This window comes from Excalfactoria chinensis, chromosome 13 (assembly GCF_039878825.1).
Source record: "Excalfactoria chinensis isolate bCotChi1 chromosome 13, bCotChi1.hap2, whole genome shotgun sequence".
In the NCBI taxonomy this organism is placed as follows: Eukaryota; Metazoa; Chordata; class Aves; order Galliformes; family Phasianidae; genus Excalfactoria; species Excalfactoria chinensis.
Genome location: NC_092837.1, coordinates 7,561,064 through 7,580,364, shown reverse-complemented (window position 1 = coordinate 7,580,364; position 19,301 = coordinate 7,561,064). Strand labels below are relative to the sequence as shown.

At 41.5% G+C, this 19,301-nt stretch overlaps 1 protein-coding gene across 3 annotated transcripts in view; it reads right to left on the bottom strand.

The window, feature by feature from the left end:
* SLIT3 (slit guidance ligand 3) overlaps positions 1–19,301 on the bottom strand; it is a 433,663-nt gene that overhangs the window by 22,568 nt on the left and 391,794 nt on the right. For all 3 annotated transcript variants that reach the window (XM_072348011.1, XM_072348012.1, XM_072348010.1), the window contains 2 exons: positions 8,712–8,805; positions 4,202–4,339 (listed from right to left, as the gene is read on the bottom strand). In XM_072348011.1, coding sequence (XP_072204112.1) covers positions 4,202–4,339; positions 8,712–8,805 — 232 coding nt within the window. The remainder of the gene's footprint in view (positions 1–4,201; positions 4,340–8,711; positions 8,806–19,301) is intronic.

Below are 19,301 nucleotides of genomic sequence, written 5' to 3'. Positions count from 1 at the left end.
GTCGCTCTGCCTCTCCTCCTGCCTGGGTGACGCTTGGAGCTGTGAGTGGGCTCAGTCACAAATTGTTAATGCTTTTAACAAAGAACTGGGGGAAAAAAACAAGCACAACACCAAACCACAGTCGGCAGTAAATATCCTCTATCAGAAAAGCATACTCTTGCATAGAGACAAGCCAATCTATTAATCTAGACAACTTATCTCAGAAGGGTAATTTGGCAGGCAAGACTGTTGGCAATCAATAAACCCCATTCGCTTTGCTCCAAGGAGTATTTGGAGAGGTATTAGGGGTCAGAACAGAGTTCAGCCTGCTGTAGGGAGCAGTGGAAATGGGAACAGGAAAGGCAGTATGGTTTGGGAGAATAACTGCATATGGGAAATGTTTCTCTTTGCTTCATCTGATATGATTCTCAAAGCAAATTTGTTCTTGGGAACATTACTTTCTGAACACACCTGAACTACGAACTAGCCACAGACTATGAGACATTCCCTTTGTGATGGTGTGCTGCTGCTGCTTGGCAGAGCCCTGAGAGCTTCCTGCTCCTGGAGGGCAGCACTGTGCTGTGGGGTATGGCACGACCCACCAAGACGTGGCTTGTATTCCCCTTTCCAAGAAAATAAGGGAACATGAAAAAACAACAACAACCTGAGAGGAAGACAGATAGGCAGAAAGCAATTCCTACCCATTTAAGCTAGTTACAACAGTGGCTGACTACCAGCCTGGCAGCCAGACTTAGCCAGAGCTGATGAGCATAGTGTTCAGAGTATCAGTGCTGCATCCACATTGCCAGCCAGGCACTCAGGTGGGCTGAATGGAGCACTTCCATGTCTGAAGACTGGTTTCATTAAGTGGGTGATCTCCCACCCCAGCGCAGAGTTTTGCAACTAGATGGCCAACATGTCAGAGGTCCAACAATGGGAACAAACAAGGGCTGACCCCACAGCTGACTGCCACCACTGACCTGATGTCAAGTGTAATTCATTCGACAGATCACTAGCTGAAAGGAGCCCTGCTAAGCCAGCCCATTAGGCTTGCTCTGCCTAATGCCACTTTGTTTTGTCTGTGAGAGACAGCTAGAAAGCAGAAGGAAAGACAGTGTTTATAACTCTGATTTCATGGAAGTTAAAAATAATAATAATGAAAAATACATGCAGCCCACAACAGCCCCCGCTAACAGAAAGCAAATGTTGCAAGAAGCCAGCGTGTCTGAAAGACTTCCCAGACTCCCCATACAGCTCTTCTGCAGCCTTTCCTTGCCCTGAAACCCTTTCAGCTCCACAAGTGTGGCTGTCCTGCTGCTGGGATCCAGACATTACATTTGTAACAAGTGAACAAGTGTCTGTCAAGGCCTTTTCTATTTTAAATATTAAAAATAGTTTTATAAATCATTAATACGCCTTATTTCTGTAGCAGAGGAATATGGAGCGCAGCTTTGCTGGCACAGCTTGGCCAGTTTTCCCCTGGCTGGTATCATCTCTTTTATTTAAATAATCACAGTTGAGTTTCTTGCAGCAAACTGTCCCAGTGGGGAACTCAGGAGCATTTACACAATGGAGGAACAGTGCTTTATATCAAGCTCAGCAGCATTAACATGTGATTCCCTACCACTGCAACATTTATCGGGACAGCACTACTGTGAGGTTGATTGCTAGAGGGCAGCTTTGGTAAGTCAGCTTTTGTCCAATGGGTTTACAAATTCTTGAATGTGACCATCATTTCTTCACTGAGTGGTAAACAAACTGTATCGGAAACAGAAAACTTTGGGGGAAGAAAATGCATAATATAATTGCAAAAAGTTGCTGAGTGATAAGGTATGGAGCGCAGCTACAAATGAACAGTGAATAGCAAACGCCAAAATGGAAAGGCAGGTGTGTGCATGTTGGTGCTCCTGCTTTTGGGGCTGTAACTGGAGGTGTGTAACTGTGCATATGAGGCGCTCCACTGCAAAGGATTACCTGAGAGTGCCATTTGTTCAGCTGTATGAGGATGTTAAATTTTAACAACCTGCAAGCGGCTTTGATGTACAGCATAGCAACAACCATAAAATTGCTAGAGGTCTTTGCATTGATGACAATAGCATGAGCTCCAGATACCTGGGAGGAGGTCACTCTGTAAACTGACTGCTGGGAAATGACTCTTGAAGTTTAGCCAACCAACTTTATTAATCATAGCCATGGGTCTCCTAGTTCCCTTCTGCAGACCATCCCCTTGTGTTCTCTCCTAACCAACCCTTGTGGCATTGCAAAGTTATCTCCTTGCTGTACAGCAAAGCACTGGAGGCACACTGTGAACAGCTGAGTCTATAGCCCTGCGCCATCAGGAGTCTGAACTCTGTCAATCACCATCTTTGCAATTGCAATCTTGAAAGGAAAAAAACATCAGAAACCCTTTCAGAGCAGCGGGTCTTCAAAGCACAAAAGGCCAGAGTCATGGGAAGAATAATGAGCAGATCATATTTTGCTAGCAGAATTTAAAACATGAAATCAAACAAGAATAGGAACTGTTCTGCATGGGAACTCTGGGGGCTTCGGCTTGTTCTCTACCTTGACAGACAGATTCTGTTACTGCTTTCTTCCTAAAACACCCTCAACTCCCCTGTGTCTTGCACAGGAAATTTAGAGAGATGCCATGGAGGAGTGTCACAAAAAGAAAGCAAGCACGACACCTCAAGTCATTTCTGGCTCTGTGGTTGTAAGGCAGTGGGGTTACCTTTCTCAAACAAGTCTACCCTGGGCTATGAAGCACTGTCTATGCTAGTAGAAGAGTTTAGGAGCTTTGTGCAGAAAGATGTTGCTGCTTCTTGGAGTACTTTAGTGGAATCAAAACTCCTCATTTGAGAAAGTTGGGTTGCTCCAGATCCTGCCCCCGAAGTCCCTGCTATGAGAACAGCCAACCCAAGCTGCCAGGAGAGCTGCCTGGGATGCAGGAATGACCCAGACCAGACTCCCACCTATCCCTACTGCGCCCAGCTGTGTTCTGACTTAACACACCCCTATCAAACATTGTGACACTGTCTTACCCCCCAGAAAACCAAACACCTCCTGTTCAACACTGCCTAGGAACTGACATGCCAAGGCACCTGCAGCAGAATTCTCCCAGTCACTGCTATCTGACAACAGGATTGAGCTACCCTTGACTCCTGATACAGCTTAGCAATCACATTTCTCAGCTCTCTTAACAATTAGATAACACTGAATATTTACAGTTCTACTGTGGGATAGACTTTTGTTATCCTTGCCAGTCATCAACTTGCAAGATCCCCAAGGCCATCAAAGCAGATGAAACACACTAAAAAAGATATGAACTTGAAATTAAGAGGATTTCTGGTATCCTATAAATAATAAGTCTGATTCTGTGTAACCATGGGTTGACAGCATGTTATATATCAGTACCTATTCAGAATAGTCCATCTACTTTGCAATAAAAATATTTGTTGATAAGGGAAAAAGCACCCAGAGAGGATGAAAGTAAGAAGAATGGGGACAGTTGCAGATACAAGGCAGAATAAAGCATTTCTAAATGTTCATGTAATTTCGACTTTGTCAAGACTGATCTTTTCAGGTATTTCTCTTTGTCTCATGTGTGTATTTCAAACACAGGAAAAGTTTAGCTGGAAGGAAACCAGTATCCAGCCTCAGGCAATGATTAGTGAATCCATTTGGAGCAGCACACTTATCTTTGACAGACAGTGAGAGTTCCAGGTCAGATTTATTGGCAGCTGTCAGAGACTGGAAATTTACAGCCCAAATCATACTGAGCCTGTCCTCCAGCAGGCACGGAGATACTGGCACAACATCTTCAGAATCTTATTTTCTCCCAGCCAGGTCTGAGGGTTCATATATATAATGTTATTATCCTTTGCTCTCTCTCACAATTGCAAAACTTATCTCCATATCATTTATGTGATTGCATTACCTACTGCTTTACCAGGAAAGGCTGGGACAGGCAGGCAGGCAAACTGATACAGCACTGCACAAAAGGCAAACTGCTGTTTGCAAAGCAAATGCTGTCTATTCAGTTAACTCCTTAAGATCTATTTCAGTTACAAGACAGGAAGTGTCGGGCTATCTGTTCACATAGGAATGACACATCAATACCAAATGTAGAGGCTGATTAGCTTGAGGATGAAAGCAATTAAAGAAAGCTCCTCAATACCATGTACAGAAGAGAGACAGTGAGGAGGAGGAGGTGTCTCTCACGTACCTGAAGCCCTGAGGACAGACGCAGGTGTAGCCATTGACTGCATCTACGCAGACGGCTCCATGGCGACACTTATGGCCCACACAGTCATCATCATCTATTTCACAGTGTTTGCCACTGTAACCAGGCAAGCACTCGCATCTGCAATACAAGAAGATTGCTGTTAATAGCTTGTTTCAACATTCACAACAGCAGCACACACAGGCAACAGAGCACCAATCTGATTTGAGACAGAACGGTGTTAGCTATTATTCCTGGAAGCATCAAACACAATTCCTGCCATCAGAAATGCTCAGGTGCCTCCCATCTGTCTGCATTTGAGGTTCAGCAATCTGCTTGTGTTCCAGCCAAGCAAAGATATACCATACTACTGTTTTTTTCTCAGCCAAGTCTGTGGAGAAGGGTGATGGGATAGTGGTCTCCCTGTGGTGTTAAAGATGACAACACTTCCCCTAACCTTACAGACTCAATATTCTGTAAGGGCAGCTGCTCTGATGCCTCCGATGACGTGAGAGTACAAAACAATTTGGCCTGTCCCCACACTGCTGTTTGAGGTTGGCTCTATGCAACTACATAGAGTACAGTAAGCTTCTACCTCCCAAATGATAGCAATCTGCGAGCAAACCATAAAACTCAGTAAATGCAAAGAAAAAGACCATCAGTTGTGAGCTCCCCACCCATCCATCATCCATCTGCATGGATCTAAGCGTTGCTTCAGCTGGTGAAAGTTATCTCTGAAGTGTGCTCTTTACAATGGGGACGCTCAGACAAGGCACATACCTGCCCCTTATGGGGCAAAGCCAGTCTCAGGGGCATTACCATTTAGATCAGGTTTGTTATATGAAGGTCATGTCACTATTTCTGTTATAAGCCTCACAGATATTTATAACCTGACAATAGGAAATGCATCCCAAAGTCTCAGAGTTGGAAAAGACTTTCTGGGATAGCTGAAAAGCCTCTTTTTGAGTTTATGGTGTAGACAATGTTTAGTCATGAACACGTTTTAGTTCACAAAGCACATTTCAGTTCTCCCAGCTGGATTTTACTGCACATCTGGAAAACAAAAGGCATATCACTTAAACCAAAACAAGGGAAGAGCTGCACTTCAGCAATAAAAAAAGAGGCCTGTGCTCTTGCCAGAGCCCCTTGTTTAGATCTGTGAGCTTGTCTCTGTGAGCTGGAAGAGCTCACATAAATCATAAAGTCAAGGGAGGTGGCATCAGTAGAGGAACCACTCTGCAACTGATCTACTCTGCTGCCCTTCTACTCCTCCTGCCTGCTGGCAGCCTGGCAGGGTGGGTACAGGCAGAAGCTCCTCATAGAAAACCCCTTCAGAGGAACTGGGCACATGGAAGCTGTCAAGGAAAAACAGACTTTCCCTTTCCAGGCAACAGTCATTGTGTGGAATTTGGTTCTGAGTGGTGTGTTCTGGCTGCCAGCCACTCCCCAGCTCATCCAGGCAAGGCAGTGAGTTCTCTCTGTGTGGGGCAATGACTGATGAACAGCTGCCACAGCTCCAGCACTGAGAAGAATGTGACCCCCAGACTCCATACTCATAATGACTGGCTAAAAATGACAAAAGAAGGCAGAGCCTGTTAACCCGTGGGCTATAGAGTAGTAACGCCACGTAGATGCACAGGCTTTCCTTTTCCATCCTTCCTCTGGGAAAGGCCTCCACCATGACCCTCTGCAGACACAGGATGGTTGATGTTGCAGCTCTGTCTGTCTGAGCACCTTGGTGGTTCAGGGAATACTGTGATTAAAATAAAGGAGATGACAGTACAGAGGAAAAAGTAACAAGTGTAACTTCTCCAAACTATAAGAAGTGTGCAGCACTTTCTGGCACCGTTTCAGTCACACCTGCAAGCAAACAATGTCAATCAAAAGACTTCGGGTGGAAGGGGGTGAATTGGCAGCATTTAATCCTGTTGCTTTTTATTGATCCCTGCAGTCCTAATATAAAGTGATGTAATAATGAACGATGTGCAGTGCCTTATTCAGAGCTGCCATGCATCAATTTTATGATGTGTATTGGCTATCTCAGTAATGACAGAACCACCACTTTTCTCTGCAGGGCTGCATTAAATCAGCATTTTAAGCTGTCAGGTAATAATTCCAAGCTTTAGAAAAACAGAGTATATTTATACCATGCTCCAGCATCACCACAGTGAATGGAAAAACATGCTCCTTTCTTGAAGTTATTTTTTTGAAGTCTTTTCATTGTGTTAAATGTTTTGTGGTTTGTTTGTTTGTTTGTTTGTTGTTGTTGTTGTTTTTCTTCATCTGGCATACAGAAAGCTCCTCTTCCTCTCTGGTAACAGCACAGTAAATATGTGAAGGCTGGAAGTGAGGAAAGCCATCTGCAATGTTAGCTTAAAAAGCAAAGAGCTTTGTTCAGCTGAACACACTGGAATAGTCCAATTTGCTCCCAAGCTTGGCTTTCCCTTTAGAAACCTGAAATCTCTTTTGGGTTCATCATCTCTGAGCTCTGAGGGTGCTGAACCTACAAAAAAATGCATGCTGCTTACCTTGCTCCACAGCTGCTGCTCTGAACAGCTTATCTTGTATTCCCACAAATGCATGCCTCTGAGAAGCAGCCATGGAGCACCTCACCCAGCATCCTTCTAGGAACACAAAGTCTTGTCCTCGGGGAAAAACGGCAACTTGGTGCCACCCCTCTCCTACACAGCACTAGCAAGTGTCCGTGTGTTAGTAAAAGTATGATGCAGTAAAGATGAAGGCAAATAAACGTTCACACTGAAGTCCTGCTAGGAGGGCAATCTACATGATTAGACCATTTATCTCATTTCTCAGTGACCATCCGACACCAGAACAACTGAAATCCTGTTTTCTGCTACAGCCTTGTTGTGATGGCAACATTCCCAGTATCCTAGAGCCTAAAAACATGTCTTGTGGTGTTCAAAATGTTGGCCTGTCCAGGGAGATTTGCATCTGCATGCACTCAATGTCTATTGTATTGAAGTGGTGATTCATAGCTTCTATTGCAAGTCCACAATGGAATTTTCCTCCCCATATGAATATATAACTTGGCTTTCTATTTTTTTCTCTATCATCTTTTCCTCCCTCTGTAGACTTGCAGGCTTACTAGAGCTGATCAGAGGACAGACAGACAGCCTGGAGTCTCCGCTGCTGTGACATCCTTCACTGGTGTGTGCCACTGCATCCCCAGGGCACAGACTGCACAGTGGATGCTCAGGGACAAACTGAACCTGCCAAGAAGAGCAGAGGACTGACACATGAGCCTGACTCACTCTGCATGCACTTTCACACTGCCCCATTACACACTAAGTATATGGCAAACTGTGGGTCAGGGGATCAAACTGCTCAAGGAATCAGTGACAGCACAGGACCAGAGCTTGTTGTTTTGAATGCGACCCAACAGCAACAACACATTGCTGCAACAGCTGCTGAGTGCTCTATTTCTGAGCTATTTCTGAATGGTTTGGTGCAACTAAGGCATGCAAAAAAAAGCAACACTGGGATAAATCTACTTGCTAGGCTGGAAAGGCTCCCTCGCCTTTCAAGTCAGGCTTGTGAGAAAGCAAAATGGGACCAAACTAGCAAAGAAATTTTGTTTAGCATTCCCTGAACAGTAGGAAGAACAACTCAACAACTGTGGGAAGAAAAACACAACAAACAGTAGTAGAAATACTTATGAGTATGATTATTTAGGCTTCTCCCAAAAGTTAAGGGCCCTGCTGTGAAGTACTCTTCTTTAGCAAGCAAGCAAGCAAGCTAAGTGTCTTATTTACTCAAAGCATATGGGTGGCAAGTACAAAAATGCTTCCAATACGGGTAAACCATTCAGGACCACAACTGGAGCATAGGAAGTTCTGCACGAATGTGCGTAAGAACTTCTCTATGGTGAGGGTGACGGAGCACTGGAACAGACTGCCCAGAGGGGTTGTGGAGTCTCCTTCTCTGGAGATATTCAAGACTCACCTGGAAGGCTACCTGTGCAACCTGGTGTAGGGAACCTGCTTTGGCAGAGGGGTTGGTATTGATGATCTCTGGAGGTCCCTTCCAACCCCTGTGATTCTGTGAAGCCCAAAGAGCACAACTGCCCCTCCCCAGACACATTGGATGTGCTAGGTGAAGGTATCCCTAGCCAAAACTCCAGGTTTCCCTCCCAGAGGGAAATGGAGAGTCTCTGAGACTGTGAAAACAGCCTTAGAGGAAAGTGCAGAACACAGCTCACAGCTGCACTAAGATCTCTTGAATTTGTTCTCCTTTCTCACTGCTTTGATTCAAAACTCATTCCTCCACAAGCTTTCCATACAGAGACAGACAACTGAGAAGTCCAGCTATTTGCTAAATTGTTCTGAAATTCCCTCTTCAGAGAAGTGATGAATGCTGCTACCATGTACGTCCCGAAACAGCCCAAACCACAAATCACCAGGTGTTTCACCATCATTTAAAACAGTGTCATTCCCAATACTGAAAGCCAACAGATCTACCCAGTGCGTGCTGACCAATATGTACACATGCTCACCTGGATCCTTTGTCAAGAGGAACACATTTGGACTCATGTTGGCATGGATTTAACTCAGGAATGCAGTGGTTAATCACCTCATCACACAGTTCACCTACGGCAAAATAAAAGCAATAAAGCTGTAACACAATTTGGACAATCCTGAAGGGTTTCAACCATGATGTTCAGTGATGGCAGATCTCCCTAAGTGGAGACAGCTCAGTAGTTCAGCAGGGAGCGACAATACTGCATGTGAGATCCTATGAGACTTCATTAAATTGGGTTCTTTTGACCTACAATGACTGTACCGATTATATCACACAATTCTGAAAGATTGGTATAAAAAGCATTGACATGAAAACCCCACTTGGAGACAGGCTAATGATTGAATGGTCAGTTCTTGACCTCTTACATCAAAGGAAGAAAGTGACACAAGAATGAAGTTACTCATTAGATTGTGACATTTTCACACCAAAGCATATAAGCTACAGTCACTACTCTGCCAAAGAGGCTGATGAGACATCATTCTGGAAAAGAACGGCAACTCGCAAACCCTCCCCCAAACCACTGTGACTCTCAATAATAGGAACCAGCTTTACAACTGCATATAATTATAAAACATTCACTATTTATACGAAAAGCACTAGCTCTATTGTGCTCACAGGAGATGATGTCTTTTTAGGAAAAAAAAAACCCACATGTAAGCTCAGCTCAGCTGTTTCTAGCTAGGTATTGTGTGCTACATGCCAGGCACCTCCCTGGATTTGTTTAAATTTTAATAATTAATAGAATGTCCAAAAAACAGATAGTTTATTTAAACACCCCCTTCTCTCAGTCCTAAATTATTAGGTCACACTTCAGTACCCCAAAATTTGAGATCCAGCCAAAGACTACAGAAATGTTTGGCTTCCCAAGAAACCAACAGAAACATACCCCTCATCTCTCAAAGCCTTTCAGGAGAAGTAAAGGTCATGTATTCTCAACACAGAAACCCTTAAAACTATAGTCCCAAAGTCCCCCGTGCAGCTATATCAGAACACCACATCTGTAGGGTTTCAAGGTTATGCATATCTTGCGTGCCTATACATGATACACGTCATTGTACAAGCAACAGGTCATGTGGACAGTGTGGGAAAAAAGATAACGTGTGGCACTGGTGAGCTGGCAGCGTTTCAGCAGTACTGTCACAAAGCTGCAGCTCTATCTGTCTCAGAATAATCTCCATTTTCAATAATAGCTGCATTTCTAAATGTAGTGGCTACAGAGAAACACACGAAAATACAACCCAAGAGAACCACACAGATCAAAATTCAGATGGAAAATGCAAATCAGAACCACCTTTTATCAGTCTTGTGATGTGGCAGGGATGACTGGGGGCACAGTTTTGAGAAGGACTCTGGTAGTGGCAGGTATGAGTTAAGCTGTTAACACCTTCAGCTCCCCCCCTTCAGGCTATTTCTCCCACACATCCAGCCTCCACACACTACAACGTTGGTACACAAGACTTGATTTGGCTCTTCATATGAGAACGAAAGAACAATGAAATTTGCAAAGATGACTCAAAAACTTTAACTTCAAACAAGGAACATATATCTGCTTTTGAGAGTAGCCAAGCAAAAATAAGCAAGGGGATCAGGAATGCAAGCCCTGAAGGCAGAAGGTGCGACTACCAACGTAGCCACTGCATTCATGTGCCATATGTACCCTCATGACTTTTAGTGGGTTGGGCTGGTCAACACTGAAGAAGTATAACATGGCAATCCTCAGTAGGCAGAGTTTGTTGTTTGTACAAACATTCCATTCCATTTAGAGCCAGGGAATCCCAAGAAACCACTGCTATTAAATGCTATCAAGTCTTCTAACAGTCGTGGACAAAACTTGAGCAAATGTCACCAATGTATCCAGCTCAGGGAGGGGACATGCCAATAAGATCGAATACTATGAGTCCATGGGAACTAGGGAAACAGTTCATTCCCCAGACTTGAGGTTTGCCACTGTACTTTATTACTCCTCAAAAGCAACTAGGGATGTTCAGTTCTTACCAATAGGCACACTGTCTCCATTGAGACACATTTTTGAGGCAGAAGGACCAGAGATAGGTCTGTTTACTTAGCAATCCCAAAACTCACAGCCCACAAATACTCCCCAATATTAAAAGCCAAAGTGACTGCCTTTGCCTTTGGGCAGACACGAACACGAGCTGCTCAGAACTTGCTGCAATGTCTGGAGAATGGCCAGATTGTCTTCTTGGTATATCTCACGTCCCTTAGCAGTGCACCACAAATCTTATGCGAAAATAAACACGAATAAAGTGTAACTGGCTGGTGACATTAAAAGAATGCAATGATCTAAAGCGGCAAATATTTTCTGAAGACCATTTATTAACTGAACACAGTGTGGACAGATGCCTTCAACCATCCTTTTGCTGAAAATCTTCAGTACAGACTTTCACATTTCTATTTCTCTTTTTGCTTTGAAGAAGAGGAAATGAGCTTTTCTTTTTTTTTTTTTTTTAAGAAAAGATCTGTTTCACAAACTCTCAAAGGAAATAATAATTCTTCGTAAAGTATTCTTCTCAACAGCCTTGACAAGTGCTTAGAGATCCAGTAAAAATCTCCCCAAATGTCAAATATTATGACTCACTGTGTCATTCTGAAGGCTCCACTATCACAATTTAGGAGAATTCCAGGCTTGGTACCAAACACTTCATCCAAAAAATTTATCAGTGTTCATGCAAAACTTGGAAAGTTTAAGGACTCTTCCTGTTATTTTTCCCATCTATCATTCATTAAGGAGCTCACTTGGGAATGTCTTGCAACTAGAGCAGCATCATCTCAGGAAGTGAATTCTAGATACATTATTTCAGACTCCAACAAAGTTCACTAGATGTTGCAGAAAACACGCCAAGGAAATACAGCACTCTCTGAAAGCAAAATCCAAGGCACCAGTTACACAGAAATGTTCTTCTGTTTCACTTGCTCAGAAAATAACTGGGCCAAAAAATCTGCCATCAGACCTGAGACCGCAATATTCATCGGCCACTTCAATGCCAGCATCAGAGGAAAATCTGATCCTCCCCCTTTGCTGGAGTGGCACAGGACTGCTTCTCTGTGCAGAAATTAAAGGTCTAGTCCAAGTTTCTCACTGTAAAGCTATGTGAATCTGAAAATGAACTGGACAATAATCATAGACAAAATCCAAGCAGCATAAATTCTATTTGTGGAAGGTATGTGACAATGCTAAAACACCAGAAACTTCTGTATAATGCTTTCCTAAATGTGGTAAATCTTTCCATCTTCCTCTGTTCTCTGTATTCTGAAATGAGAGCTCCAGTCTGAACGGATGAAGGAAGCAGTGTGATTTCTCACAACATGCAACTTTCAGATTAGAGCCAGACAGCTCTGACAGGAGGAGCACTGACAGGTGGATCTCCCATTGCTGCTACTCCAGGCTTTAGAAGAATGAAGAAAAATGACCCCCTTGTATAACAGAAAAGGTATTTTGCCCCTTTGAAATGACTTCCCATGTATCCTTCACCAGCACTGCTCACTGCTTTTTAAAAAGCCACAACAAAACATTTATTATCTCATGCAGCATTTCTCTGTTCTTATTTTTTCAGCGAAATCCTGAATTTCATGGGGCTTTCCATATTCACTTTTCACAGGGCTTACTGCTTATGAAGAACTGCCAAGAAACATGCTTAGGCTTTTCTGCAGCCTTCCACATGTCTCAGAACGAAGCCAAGGCAACAATAGAGCAATAAAGAAGACTTTAACACAAAGTTTAATAATCATCTCTTTTTTTTTTTCCATTCTGAGATGTCAAGAGAGCTATTCATTTCATGCCACATTAGACTTTTAAAACTAGGATCCAAGTTACTCTATTCTCCTTAATGACTAAAAGAGATATTTGGATGGTAATAGTACTTTACTTCTTTAAGTACAACTACAGTTCTGAAAAGAGCATCTAATCCACCAATTTGCAACTGATGAGCTCTATGATTTTCTTTTGTTTCAACTGGATTATCCTTTGTTCTGTCATTCTTGATATTCAAGAAATAACTGAGAAAGAAATATAGAAAATATTATCACTGTGATGCAAGAGAACTTTGAGGGCTGAGTGGATTAAAAGCAAAAATAGTACTGAGAATTTCACAATATTTCTTGAGAAAAGGAAAGAACTTGCAGTGAAGGAATGATGGAGCAAACCTGGCCTTTATCCACAAAGCAAACTTTTCCTGCTTGCACATTGAGATGATATGCATCTGAGTGGTTAAACAGTATGTTGCACATTTCTGAACTTTGCCAGGTGAATGGAAATAGAACTCTTCCCTTTACTGGTAATAAAAAACACTGAACTGTTATTCTCATAAGAGATTACTCATTTGATATCTAATAACTTACATCGGAAGAAATGTTTTTTGCATTTTTCTATTCCCTTTCTCTCTTTTTAGTTATTAAAAAAGAAGTCAGTGCCAAGTGGAAATTTCAGGAGAACACAGAACCTAAAATTGGTTGGGTGGACCAGACACAGGATGTCCCTCCAATAAACCAGTAGAGACATTGCCAAGAAAATAACTAAGTCAGGAATGTTGTTGATATTTGATGAAAAGACTTGAGGCTCATCTTAGAAAACAAAAATCAGATTTTTTACTCCCAAACTGTTTAAGCTTCTAATGAGGAAAAGAGGAGTACTGTCAAAATCCAGCAGTAGCAAATGCACTCAGCAGCCATGTTATACATCAATACCATGTTGAACACAAAAGAAATGACCTGGAATCCACTATAATGGAGTTCTCCGTATGGATTATGAATGGAGTTTGCTCTGGCTTGATGAATGCTGCCCACAATACTTAGCTGGCAAAAAACTAACAGTGAATTCAAGCTTTTTATTCTGTGTGAATGCTTTAAAAACTCATTTTGGAGTGTTCACATATGAAGTTTGGGCCTATTAAACAGTAGCTACAAGTTAGACTCAACGTTCAGATTCCCAAGAAAATGGCTTGTTGTTCAGAACTGAGGAGCTATTGCCTCTAATCTTAAGATGAAACAAAGGGATAACTGATTAAATAGCAAGGTCTGGCTAGAGAACTAACAGTACTTTCTTCAGTTAATCAAGTCCTGCTCTAACTAATCAGTGTTAAGTTACAGAGGTGCTGAAGTCACATTTCCTTTTCTGGAAGTTTCTAATCCAAACTCTAAGAGGCTTACAAAAAGATGTCTAACTGCAGATGATCCTTCAGAATAGATTTCTAAATACAGAGATCTTTGAAAAATAATTTACATGCAGAAAGATTTCCTTATGTTCTACTGGCAATGCTAACATGGCCACCTTTCAGCATTGGAGTGCTGAATACCCCGACTGCCTGACAGCTGCATTAACTGCACAGTATGTATCACCTGCAAGCAAGTCAGTTGTGGGCCCATGGTTAACTTCTAATCCTCTTATGTATTTATTCACAAACAGGATTTCACAAATCATGACTTCCATTTGTGGGTGATCACTGCATCAATTCTTTAAGACAGCAGTAGCTAAGTATATGGATAACTGAATCTATGGAAAGATGAAATTACATTTCCTTAAGAGATATACCAAGGTCCTGATGAACAAAGAAATCCTCCAGTATATCTACATCTTAAAACATGACATTTTACAAAAGGGAATCTGAACAGCAGAAATCCTGGAGCTGTGAGCAACAGCGAAGGCTGCAGCACTGCTCTGTACTCTTCATTAACAGTACAAGAGGGTTCTGTCTGATAGCAGTGACGTGGTTCTCTTTTAGTAAGGCAACACTGGAAGTAGGTGTATGCTTTTGGACAAAGCTAGGAAACACTGAGTAGCTGAGGCTGAAAGGGAACTCTAGGTTCATCTGGTCCAACTCCCTGCTCACATGGGGCCACCTACTCAGGGCCATGTCCAGATGGCTTTTGAACATCTCCAAGAGGGAGAACTCCCACATTTTCCAGGTCTTCTCCTTTATGGTTATACACGTGGGAAATGTAGGCGCTCTTTCATTTTTTCCACAGAAAGCAAACACACTTTACAGCTGCCAAGTAACTACAGCTGAGAAACTTCCATGTAAGGCAGAATTCCTTCAAGACCGAAAAAAATGCACCAAACTTTGACCATCATTTTGTTTGTCTCAAGGAAATATGGCTAAAGTTCCAAAATTTTAAGAGACCAATTGTTAGATGCTTGTTCAAGTATTTCTCAGGCAGTCTAGTTCCCCACACAACCACAAGGCTGAACCATGCTATCTAAACACTTCCTGCTCCTATGTCCAACACGTACTTAAAAACACGCAAGGGGCAAAACCAACCTACAGCGCAAGGTTTCACTTCAGCACAATTCAGTTTCCACTGATGCCCATCCCAGGGATTGTTTCCAATCAGCCTCACAATGCTAAGCTAAGGGGAACAATCTGGAGAGCTCCAGCAATGAGTGTCAGCCACAAGTCACCCACAGAACTTCTTTCTTCCAGAGTCATTTGGCTTGACTAAGTGCTTGGCTTTGGCTGTGCAACATGACCACAATCAGATACGCCAGAAAAAGAGACCATAATCACTAACAGCAAATAGTGTTCTGTCTAAAAGTAGCATAACTGCAAAAATCTCAGATACCATCTACCACAGCACACCACAAGGTCCCCTAAGGTAAAATACATCTTAGTCTTGTCTTCCAAACACATAAATCCAGAAATAGTTTCTAGCTTTGTTTTTGAGTTGGTTTTTTTCCCTGTGATACAAACTACTTGCATTTTTTTTTTTTCCCCAGGGAAACAAACTATTTTAGAACTTGCTTTTTTCATCCCCTCCATGGGATGCTGTGGATTTCAGAAAAATAACACCCTATTCTCAGTATTAGAAGCCACTGATTTTTTACTTTTTGTTAGGTTTCAGAACAAAGAGGTGAAGCCATTAGTTGAAGCTTTTTAGGATTCTTAGCAAAAATGGATATATTTACTGATTTATTTATTGTATGAGACCTACGCATGTCTGCCTCTGGCAGACAAGAGGAAGCAGAAGTCACAGCAATCACGAATAAGACTAAGTGAAGTAGCAAGTAAAGCAAACAAATCAGTGAAGTCTCTCAAGATTGTCTGGGACTAAATAGAAAAGAAAATGGGAATGGAAGGAAAAAAAATGGTATCAATTTTGTCTACATTGCTAAAACAAAACGCTAGAGAGATCGTGTTGATATTAGCTGGAGACAGGGCATGGTAAAGCTACACATTCAGAAAAATGTAAGGAAGTTAAGAGACTGGAGAATGATAAAGATTTAAGAGAACAGTAGGATGATAGAAATAGCTTCATAGCTTCGTCTTCTAATGTTCCTATATATTTTCATTTTTAGAAAGACTACAAAACTGTAAGTCCATCAAATGGTCAGACCAGGTTGTAAAACAGCTGATGAAGTACTCAAGCTTTAGAGACGGCGAGACTTGGGCTGTGATTATCCTGGAGGAAGTAAGTGTTTTTAATTTAGCTTCAGAAATAAAGTAAGAAAGTGGCCTGAGAAAAAGCAATCTATCAAATGGCTGGCAAAAGCCATCAGTGCTCTGCTAGGCAGTATGAGTGCTGGTTGTTATGTAAATGCACACAACAAACATGGAAAATGTTGAAGAACAGCAAAGGAAACTTGTAGTTCAAGTAAAGGTTTGATTTAGGAGAATCAAGTCTCCTTGCATAGAATGCTTCTTTGCATGGCAATCAGCTATCTGCTTACTTTCCCCTCTCTATTTTGTTCTCTTTAACTTACGTTTTCCTATTTCATACAATCCATTTGTATTTGCACCTTGTTTCAGTGATTAGATGGAAAGGAACTAAGAAGAAGGTTACTGCACTTAAAAAAAAGATAATTAAATGAAAGTGAAATGGGGCTGGAGTGTGGGAAATTCCTTCCTTTAGCAGTCACTAACCAAATTGGTTGTTTTTTGTCTACAACCTACTTTGCGTAGGGAAAAAATTGTCAAAGAATTTCAAAGGAAAACACTACAAAAAACCATTAATCAAAGAAAGACTTCTGGCCTTCATTATTAAAACCAATGAAAGAAAAATGTATGCATCAGTATTTGGGATATTTTTTCCTAAAAAGGCAAACAAGTCAAACTTGAAAGACGGAAGATAAAGCAGAAAAATACTAAGGTATGGACAAAACCAAACCATGGATGCTGTCATTCTGTCAGTTGCCAACATGCATTTTTAATTTGTTTTTCACTTAGGAATGTAAGATTTACTATTACGTTTTAGCCATTAACCAAACAAATCAGGGGAGATGGCAAATAGTTCTCACAGAACAACACACGTACTCTTCGATCTTCTTCCTCCAGGTACTCAGCCCATTCTTTATATTACAAAATGTATTTATTTTATTATTCCAATATTTATTGAAGTCTGATTACAGTCTTAGATGTATTATAGAAGCCAAGACAAAAGAGTGATGAGGAATTAAGATGTTGCCTCTCTGTTCAGTCAAGAAAAGAAGAATCTGAAATGGCTGAGCATCTACAGCAAACAGCCTGAAGGCTACTGAAAATATCACAGATTATCACAACAGAAATACATCATCTGAACTGCATTATAATTTAGACTATTCTTATTAACTTGTATTAAACTACTGCATCTGGTGAGAAAACCATGTTGAACCTAGAATTAGCATTTCTTGAATAAAACTGTATGGTCTGGATTTGTTCAGCCACCAAATCCAACCATTCAACCTCTTATAGAAATTTCTGTTTTCAACATAGGCGTTTGTAAAGTATGAAGAATCTTGCTCTGCCTACTCTCTCAAGACAAATACGACTTTTCTTGAGAACTTGAAGACTTATTCTTAACACCCCAATGGTTTTGAAGCATCATTTCTAATCCTCCTTCTCATCTCTCAGCTTGTCCCTACTGAATAGTTGGTCACAACAAAAAGAGATACTTGCCTGTGTTTTCCTGTCCTACTGGTTTCACCCTGCCTATGGGTATCACTGTCCCTGTTGGCAATGCATGGCACTGTGAGTCCGTTATATCCCAGATTACTTTGTACAAAAGCTACTTTTGCCTTTGAAAGTATCCTCCATCCTTCTTTGTTCACAAACATACAGATAAAATCCATACACTTGGCAGCTCTGAAGCACATACTGTTTGCTAACTGAATGGTTAGCAGAGTCAGCACCCAAGAGGGATGCAGAGAGCTGAATGCACAGTTATGAGCAGCAATAAGTATTCCTGATTCCCCCAGTGAAACCACATTCTATCTTGAAATGTTAGCATTCACCACTCTCAGTATATTCAAACACAATATTAAAGTTGTCAGCACCTACTTTTTTTTTTTTTTTTTCTTTTTTTTCTTTTTTTTTTTCCTCATTTTAAAGATACTTTCTTACTATGTTCAGGTATTCTGTCAGTACAAAATGCTTTATTTGAGGAGAATATTCACAGAGATGCACTGAATGTCACAGGAGACTCCAGCCAAACTCTGCTTATGGATCCTCCTCTTTACAGGTGACACACACCTCCCTTATAAACTGCTTCTGCATGAATTGCCTGTTTGCTTCCATGAAGTTTCCTTAGCTGCTGTTCATTCAATCAAGCAACTTCAAATGATGTACAGTTTCTTGTTTGGATACAACTCTTACAGAACCCTCAAAATCATGGCTCAGATTCACTTGGCATGTATGTAACATTTGTTTGGCTGACGGTTTGAGTTCTTGCAGCTACTTTATGCCGTTCCCTGCCTTTCAACTTAGACAAGGCCAAGTGTATCCCTGAGGGATGTTTCAGCCCAGCCAGCTGCACTGCAGTGAGTCCATCCAGGTGACTGGTCAGGTTGGATGGAATATCCATCTCCAAAAAGGAGGGGATGCAGGTTAAGGCAATTCTTTTATCACAGTTTACTAAACGTTTCCCTTTTTTAAAAGAAACATAAACTATCATAAACTCTTCAGATTACTATGTTGAGCTACCCCCCCATTTTTGCAGCCTTTCTTCACTTCACTACATATATGACATTTTTCCAGAAGTATTTCCTGCTCCTCTTCACTAAGTCTGTTTCAGCTACAGTCAAAGCTATTGCTTGTACTCTAACAGCAAATCACGACTGTGTGGTATATACAATGTTGCCATACTACACGCAAGGCTGGGATCCAACATGCAGTGTTGCAACACACAAGTATTTGTCAGACTCCCCCAAACAGTCAATATCTCGGTAAAATAGTAAGATGGAAGTTGACTCAAAATATTTCAAAACTGATTCTGAAGTATCATGTGAATTCTCTGGCCTGTAGCCAGATTGCTATTCGAGAAGAAATCCCAATCTAGTTCTTTCCTGCCCTTCTTCTCTGCAATAACCAAAATAATCTGCAATAAGCCTGTGAAAAGGAAATAGCATTTGCATATATAGTGGATTTAGTTCCTTACTAGATATATCTTTTCTTGGCATGGCAAATATATTTCCTCTTGTAAATGTAAAGGCTCTGCCTCCTTGTATAGAATTTTGTTTGAAACCACCCAAGAATAGCTCACATAAATAGTGCACAAGCAAGCACAATTGGCTCAACAAGCTTACAGGAAAAACTCTTTGCTAAGTTGAAGTTTTCCAGTTTTTGGCAAAAAAATCACTTTA